The following is an 8180-nucleotide window of genomic DNA, read 5'->3' on the forward strand; positions in this document are numbered from 1 at the left end:
GAGCCGCTATAAAAGCCCCCGCTCGCCGGCGCCTCCCCCGGCCGCGGGAGCGGCCGCGCCGGGACGGGGCTGCGCTGGGGGCGATCTGCTGTTTTTGGGGGGGGAGAAGGAAGGAGCGGGGTGCAGGAGCGCTTCCTCGCCGGCCCGGGCTCCTGGCTCCCCCCGGGCAGCCGGCCCCCCCGCGCTGGGGACCGAGCGGCCCCTGTCAAGCGTGGTACAAACGAAACAAACGCTGCTGATTTATTTGCGTGGGTTTGTGGTTTTTTTTTTTTAAATTAAGAGACTTTAATCACCCGTTGTTTGGATCTTGCGTTCACTTGTTATGAAAGAACAGCTTTGCAAAAGTGACGCCACGTGGCTGGGGGTGAGGGCAGGAGGGCTCAGCCCCACGGAAGGAGGGTGGGCTATGGCACTGTCGGCATGGGACCCTCCGCCGGGCACCACCGTGCGCAGGGGGCACGGCTGGGCATCTCGTCCCGCGGCTCAGGCGGCAGCTCCTGGCTCTGGTGGCTCGTCCTGGCTGCCCTGGGCCACGCTGCCGGGGACGCTCAGCCCGGTGAGAGCATCCTTGCCGGGCCCTGGCAGGGCGCAGGGCTGCAGGAGGTGGTCCCGGTAGAGGCTGAACATGGAGTGCTTCAGCTCATGCAGCTCTTTGGTGCTGGCCGCCAGGGTCTGCACCTCGAAGGTCATCTCGAAGCGGCTGTAGTCCACCCGGAAGGCGCCTTTCTCCAGCGACATGCAGGGCTCGAAGCGGTACCCCCAGAGGGTCTCGTCTGCAGCGTACGAGGTGTGGGCTTGGCACGTCATTCCTGCGGGGAGACAACTGCTGAGCCGCCACCGCTGCTGCCGGTGGGCAGAGCGCCAGGGTGCCGCAGGGAACCCCCCACTGCCTAACGAGGGGCTTCCAGCCCTGGGTCACCCATTGTCGGGGAGGAGCCGGTTTCGGCCCTGGGCACCTCTTGCCAGGATGCCAGCCCCGAGCCCAGGTTTGCCCGGCATCGCCGGGACCTCAAGGGAGCTGCCCGTCCCCACCCCGACCCCCGTGGACCAGTCGCCTGTGGCTTCCACGATGCCCTCGAGGATGATGATGATTTTGAACTGCTCCCAGCGCAGCAAGTCGGCCGACATGTCCCAGAAGGGGCTGCAGTGGTTGATGATGTGGCAGATGATCTGGGGCTCCACCAGGAACAGGCGGTCCTTCCCCGTGTCGTAGCCCAGGTTCAGCTCCGACTGCTCCAGGGGGATGAACTCCCCCTTGGCCGTCTGCCGGGACTTGATCAGCTTGGCCCGGATCTTGGCATCCACCATGTGGCTGTCCTGCAGGTCCCCCATGCGAAACATCAGGCAGAGCTTTTCATCCCGGCGGGAGATGACACAGTTCTTGCTGAAGATGAGGGTCTGGGCACACTTCTTGGGCCGGGAGATCTTGATGAACATGCAGCCCACCATCAGGGCGTCGATCATGGAGCCGACGATGGACCGTGCCATCAGCAGGATGATGCCCTCGGTGCAGTTGGCCATCACCATCTGGGAGCCGTAGCCGATGGTCTGCTGGCTTTCCACCGAGAAAAGCAAGGCGGAGACAAAGCTGTCCACGTTCTTGATGCACGCCCGCCACTCGGGATCGCCCCGGTGCCTGATGTCACACCCCGCCCAGGTGTTGAAGAAGTAGACGGTGCCGAAGACCACCCAGGTGACGATGCAGCACATCGTGAAGATGAACCAGCGGTACTTGAGGTCCACGATGGTGGTGAAGATGTCTGAGAGGAACCCCTTCTTCTCCTGGATGTTGCCCAGGTTCACCTGGCACTTGCCCACCTTCGTCACGTAGCACTGCCGCTTGCTGGCCTGGACCACGGGGCCATCCTCCTCCAGCAGCTTGCGGCACCGGCCCTGCAGCCCCTCCGGGGCGGGGGTCTTGCCACCTGCTGAGACGGGGATGTTGGGCAGGCTCAGCGAGTGCAGCGGGTACCAGCGGGCGGCTGGCAGGCACCGGGATGGATTGCCAGGATGGTGCTGGGCAGCCATGCTGCCGCAGCTCGGTGGTGGGGACGGCTTGCTGGGGACGATGCTGCCGCGGCGGGGTGGGGATGGGTAGTTTGGCACCAGGGTGCTTTGCTTGGCAGCAACAGCACTGGCTTGCTGCCGGCCGTCCTCTGCCAGAGCCCTGGGGGCGGCCGGGAGTTCGGGCTGCAGGATGGAAAGGAGCCTGTCGGTGAGAAATCGCCTCCAACAACCACGACTGCCTGGTGGCATCCCGTCCGAAGGATGCCCGAGAGCCTCGGTGCGAGCCATACCTTCTGGGGGAAGGTGCCGTACTGGCTGGTGTCGGTGGGTGGCTGGGGCAGGTAAGCCAGCACGTGCTTGGCGGTGGGGGTCTGCGCCGGGGGGATGGAGTTGCTGCGGCCGTGTGGCTCCTCACGCACCAGCCGGCTGCCGCTGTTGTGGGCGCAGGGGAGCACCATGGCAGTGCCGGGGCGGGGGCTCAGCCCCAGGTGGGGTGCAGGGTCCCGCCGCGGGGGACACAAAGCGGGGGGGTTATTTTGGATGTGGAGGGCGGCGCAGGGCTCCCACCTCTGTCCACAACCCCACAGGTCGGGGTCCAGCGGGGCTGCCCTCGCCCGGCAGCGCATGTGCCAGCTGCGGAGCTGTGCTGGGGCAGCTACGGGGTGGCACCAGATGGCTAAGCCCATTAGGGGCCATAATTGCATTGCAGAGGCCGGGGAATGAGGTGGCCACCTCCAGTGGGGAGCAGCCCTGGCAGTGGGCAAGCTCTGGATGATCACCCACAGCTGTGCTCCACGCCCATCCCAGGACATGGTCATATTTGCCAGCTCCCTAACGAGCTCTGAGCAGGAACGGGTGGCCCCTGGATGCGGGAGGAAGGACAGCCCGCACCGGAGACACATACCCCATAGCTGGGCTCCTTGGGACAGGCTTGGCTCCACCTGGGTCCCCACGGGGAGATGCAGTGGGAGGTCACGTTCCTGGAAATGCAATCTGGAGAGCAGCAACCCACGGGGATGGGGATGGAGATGGGGAGCGTGGGCACTCTGCCTCCTCCGAGCATCCCCTGCCGCCGCAAAGCAGCAGGACCAGCGGTCCTTGGCGCAGCAATGGAGGATATCAGCCTCCGGACCGACCTCCAGGCCCCATGCAGACCCCCGGGCGAGGGGAGTACCCACCTCACGTCCAGGTGGAGGGGGTGCCAGGCTGGCAGACGTTGTCCTCGGCTCGCGGCTCCCGCTCCACCCCGACTGCTGCTGGGCATCTTCCCGATGGTTGCGGATGGGAATCCTCCGCTGGGCTGTGCTGCCGCAGCCAGTGGGAGGGAAGGATGGGGAGCTCGGCGGCGGCCGCCAATCCTGCTCCAGTGGTAGATTAATGGGTGACATTCTGTCTCAATGACAAGCACAATTACCTCAAGACGATTTAATCGGAAGGAGCCGGTGCCCTGATGCCCTGGGGGAAGGAGCAGGAGAGGATTCCCAATGGATTTCCCTGCTCTTGGCCTCGGGATGATGCTCCCCGTCCGCTCTTGGGGACGGGACCATCAGTAAGGGCTGGAAAACATCGTCCCTCTCCTGCCCAGTTTGTGCTCCCTCGCCTCCTCCTTCCGGGAGCCCCCTGCGAAGGTCCCCTCCGACGCTCACCGTGGCCAGACCCCTGGCACCAGGAGGACTCAGTAATTTACCAGCCTGGCCCCCGATACCCCCGTTGATAAGAAAGAACGGCAGATGAAGGAGAGATTAGTCGCTAATCTCCCAGGGAAGATGAATCTGCAAGCTGGACCCCGCGGAGGGGACGTGTGCGGGGACGGATGGGAGCCGAGCCCCAGCACAAAGTTAGGATTTTCCTGATGGTGAGGCCCACCATCCTTTTTTTTTTTTTCCCCCACCTTTTTTTTTTTTTTTTGCATCAGGGTGTCTTCTCCCAGGCAAGAGTTTGCTCACGTCAAGCACCAAGAACCGCATCCCCTGGTGAGGCGCTGGGTGCAGGACGGGGTGATCGGTGCCTACCTGTGAGCAGCAGGCAAAGGCACACCCTGCCTCCAACGTCCCCGTCCTCAACAGCTCCTTACGTATTCATTTAATGACCGAACGAGGGTCGATGCCTCAAACCCTCCTGAGAAGAACCCGACGCTGGCTCTCTGCTGCCCGTGCCCGGCTCGGGGTCCCCTCCCTGTCCCACCACAGCTGGAGCTGGCGCTGCTCCGAGGCGCTTTCCCTGCCAAGGCTCTCGCTTCGGGGTGGCCGAGGCTCGGAGGATTTGCATGCTTTGGCTTAACCCTCCCGCGCACGGCGAGGCAGCGGCGGGACCCTGGCAGGAGGCACGGCTGGGGGGGGGGATGCACCCGGCTTTTCCTGCCGAGCCGGGCGCGCTTTCCTTTTAGCGTGGAAAAACCAACAACGGCTGGAAAATGACCGTGGCCACACCCCGGCGTTGGAGGAACAGGCTTGAATTCGCTCCCCCCGGCGCCAGACGCGGCCGGCGGCGGGGCGGACGCTGCTCCACAAGTGTTAATGCCCGCGGCCGCCGCTCAGGGCGGCTTATCTCGGCCCGGCGCACAGGTTAGCGGGGCGGCGTTAGCATGGCCGGGAGCTGGCGGGCGAGGGCGCAGGCGGGGGGGATGCTGCTGGCCCTCCTCGGGTGGGTCTCCTCCTGCGTCACCACCTTCGTGCCGCTCTGGAAGAGCCTCAACCTGGACCTGAACGAGCTGGAGGTCTGGACCATGGGGCTCTGGCAGGTCTGCATCGCCCGGGAGGAGGGGGCGGTCGAGTGCCGAGCCCACGGCTCCTTCCTGGCGCTGCCCCCCGAGCTGCGTTTCTCCCGCCTCCTGATGTGCCTCTCCAACGGGCTGGGGCTGCTGGGGTGTCTTCTCGCCGCCCCGGGCCTGGAGGGCTGGAGAGCCTGCGAGGACAAACCCGGGCTAAAGCGACGGCTCCTGCTCGCCGGGGGAGCGGTGTTCGGCACGGCGGGGATGGCCACCCTGGCGCCGGTCTCCTGGGTCGCCTACAACACCGTCCTCGACTTCTGGGACGACACCATCCCCGACATCGTCCCCCGGTGGGAATTTGGGGAGGCCACCTTCCTGGGGTGGTTTGCTGGAGCCTTCCTTGCCGCCGGTGGGCTGCTCCTCGCCTGCAGCGCCCGCTCCACGAGGACAGCAACGCCACCAGCCCCCACCTGCTGCCAGCCCCCTGCCGCGCAGGGTCCGGCCGGGGGCCACCACCCGCACCCCAAAAATGCAGACCTGGTCATCTAGGGACTCGGGGCGCCGTGCCCTGTGCACCTTCTGGCTCTTCCCATTGCCGGGACGGCTCCTGCATGTTTTACAGGATGATTTGCCACTTCCTACGGCAGCCCTGCAGATTTTTTTCCTTCCTCTGTGTCTCTGCTTCACTTTTTCTTTTTTAAGGAGCAACAGCTTTCCCCGCAGCACTCGCCGAGCGAGCGTGGGAAGGCAGCGAGGCAGAGCAGTGGGCAGTACTCTGTACTCCTGGTGACATTTGTGGTAGGGCCGCTTATTGACGACGCTGCGCTGGCATCCCCTGCGAATCCCCCGTAGCCAAGTCTGTCGTGGTTAAGAGCTACGCCCCAGCGTAGCGGCTCATTCCTTGCATGTCCGTATCACTCTGATGTATTCGCAATAAATCACCACGGTCGTCGGCAGCGTGTTTCTGTGCTCTGAACATGCAGCTGCATCTTGCACGAGGCGTGGCACAAGTGGGGATGAAGGGTGGGAGCTGCAAGGGGCAGCGCTGCTGCTCCAACGATGCTTTGGTCTGTCCGGAAAAGATTGGGGGGGGGGGGGGGAAGAGAGAGCAAGGTGGCAAACAAGGGGGAGAGGGAAAACGAGAGACGAGGCGGTGCCGAAGACCGCTCCTGCTGCAGAGGCAGGATGCCAGCGGCCGCATCCCCTGCAGTAGCCTCATCTTCTCATGGCTAAGATGATGAAGCCGTAAGCGTGCCACAGACCTTCGTGTGGAAAGTTCCTCAACTGTATCGTTCACCTGTGCACAAGAGGCAAGAGCGGTGTTTTGCGGGTGTCCTTAACCGTTTCTTCCACATTTTCCCGATTCAGCTGTGAAAAAATAAAGCCTGCTCGCACGCCTCTGCGCGACCAGCAGCACGGAACATCAGGCTGGATTAACACCCGGAGTCCCGACAGAAGCCAGGCCGCTGCTACAGCACTGGTTAAAAACCGAGTTCACCGCTGGTTTAATCCCTGCAGGCTAAGAGCCGCCGGCGCGTGACCGAACTCAAGGAAGCCCCCAGCCAACACCGGCATTCCTGGGGGAAGCAAAGGCCGCTTTCCTCCCAAAGTCCCCTTTTGAAACCTGCCCTTTGCTCAGCTGAAGAGGAGAGAAAGGAGCCAGTGGGCAGGGGGAGAGAGACAAGAGATTATCCCCAGGCGTTTCTCACGCTGCCTGGGCTTGGGGCACGGCCGGTCCTGCGGAGAGTTAAGAGGGGAGAGGCCGGTGCTCAGTCCTTCCTAATGAAGATCAAGGGAGGCAAAACAGGAGGGCGGCATTCTTGGCTGGCGAGCGAGCGTGCTTTCCAAAGACCTGCACCCGCTGTTAGCTGCCCTGGAGAGGTCTGACCAACCCAGAAAGCAAAGAGAGAGAGTGTTTTGGCTGCACCCTGTCACCCACGCCCTCGGGAAACGGGAGGACAAGACACCCAGCAAAGGTTTCCAGCTTCGGGACACTCCTCCCTTCCAGCCCGATCCAACTATCACGACGTTCCAGGTATCGGCCTGCACTCGTGAGAAGTCTTTGCTTTTTTTTTTTTTTTTTTTAAAGCAGGCTTTGGACATCGGCTGGATATTTCACTTGCTGGCAGCGACAGAAAGAACGGGGCAGAGCTACTATCTCGCAACGGCAGGAATAACCCGATTCTCCTAATTCAGGATTCTCTCCCCAAACCACGTCCTCCTCGCCTGCAAGTCGGAATGACGCAAGAGCATTGCAAAAGCTGTCTAGAGATTCCGAGCCGTCTGCCGGCTGGGAGGAGTGAGCGCAGTGACCGAGCATGGGGTGTCACGGCCCCGGGGTCTCTGTTCAAAAGTTCAACCTGTTCACTCATTGCAGTCAAAGCACCCCGAAGAGTAAGTTGGAGGCCTCATCTCCTTCCGCTCTCCGTCACGACAGCGGGGAAAAACGCCGAGAAAGCAGCAGCCCCGGCTCCGCAGCATCCCGTTACCTGGAAGAGGCACGGCTCACTGTTTGGACACAGGCAGCTTGGGTCTCTGCAGATAACGGCGCTTCCACTTTATCGCAAACAACTGGGAGAATGCAAGATTCTCCCACGGGAGCTGTTTATTCCTACATAACGGGGAAACGCGCACCGACGGGACGGTGGGACCGTGCTGACAATTTCCGCTCTGCTAATTACAACAAATTTTGCACTAGGAACGAGTCCTAGAAACATCTGTCTAATTTGTTGGGAAAAAAAACCTCACCCGTGCGTGTGTCTCTCCCCTCTTCCTACGCTGCTGACAAGAAACCTGTATTTTGTCAGAGCGATGCCAGCAGCAGCAGGTAGAAGGGTGCCATTATAACATAGGCTCGCGTTAGCGGCTCGGTACGTAATGAAACGTTTCAATTCCCCAGTTAATAAAGAAAACAGAGCTTTTGGCTACAGGAAGAGCGCGGTTTTCCTTCCTCTTTACTAGTTTAATGCGAATGCTTCTCTGCTGCTGCTTGCTTGGGAACGGCAGACTCCCTCTTCCGAAACCCCACGGGTTAACGCAGCGCGGCTTGCAACGGGAAAGGGCTCCAGAACAGATTCTCCGCTCCGAAGAACAACACTCGAAAGAAACCTCCCAGCATCGATAACGACCACAGACGTTTCCTCAGGACCTGCCTTCCCAGCCTCTCCCCAACACGCTTCTCTGCACGCCTGCTCCAAGCCTAGCTACGCTCCGAGTCACCAGACTCACCCGTTTTGCTGCTAAAGCGTACGAAATTCCTGTCCCAGCAGCTCCCAAGCGCCCCGCTGTCTTCGCAGGAGACCCAAGATGAGCTCGCGAGCCCGCGCCCCGTCCTGCCTACCTGGGAGCTTCATCAAGCTGCAGAAGTTTCTGCGTTACTTTGCCAAGGTTGGTGGTTTTTTTTTTCTCCTTCCCTTTCTTCGTCTTGAAGCCAGGAGGAATCTTAAGGCATAGCACCGGAGCG

At 61.9% G+C, this 8180-nt stretch overlaps 2 protein-coding genes across 2 annotated transcripts; one reads left to right on the forward strand and one right to left on the reverse strand.

The window, feature by feature from the left end:
• Nucleotides 1-245: 245 nt before the first annotated feature.
• On the reverse strand, nt 246-2465 carry LOC143170268 (G protein-activated inward rectifier potassium channel 4-like). The gene is made up of 3 exons (XM_076358385.1): nt 2298-2465; nt 1056-2190; nt 246-809 (listed from the first exon to the last, which is right to left on the reverse strand). Exons 1-3 carry the CDS (start codon nt 2463-2465, stop codon nt 484-486), a joined length of 1629 nt encoding a protein of 542 aa, XP_076214500.1. The 3' UTR covers nt 246-483.
• A 2126-nt stretch (nt 2466-4591) lies between these two features.
• Nucleotides 4592-5266, forward strand: CLDN25 (claudin 25). The gene has a single exon (XM_076358517.1). It carries the CDS (start codon nt 4592-4594, stop codon nt 5264-5266), a length of 675 nt encoding a protein of 224 aa, XP_076214632.1.
• The last annotated feature ends 2914 nt before the right edge of the window (nt 5267-8180 follow it).

This window comes from Aptenodytes patagonicus, chromosome 23 (assembly GCF_965638725.1).
Source record: "Aptenodytes patagonicus chromosome 23, bAptPat1.pri.cur, whole genome shotgun sequence".
Taxonomy (NCBI): Eukaryota; Metazoa; Chordata; class Aves; order Sphenisciformes; family Spheniscidae; genus Aptenodytes; species Aptenodytes patagonicus.

Coding starts and splice junctions, on each gene's coding strand:
- LOC143170268 (XM_076358385.1), bottom strand. CDS start 2,465: ATGGTGCTCCCCTGCGCCCACAACAGCGGCAGCCGGCTGGTGCGTGAG. Junction 2,191..2,297: donor ACGGCACCTTCCCCCAGAAG/GTATGGCTCGCA, acceptor TCCATCCTGCAG/CCCGAACTCCCGGCCGCCCC. Junction 810..1,055: donor GGGCATCGTGGAAGCCACAG/GCGACTGGTCCA, acceptor GTCTCCCCGCAG/GAATGACGTGCCAAGCCCAC.
- CLDN25 (XM_076358517.1), top strand. CDS start 4,592: ATGGCCGGGAGCTGGCGGGCGAGGGCGCAGGCGGGGGGGATGCTGCTG.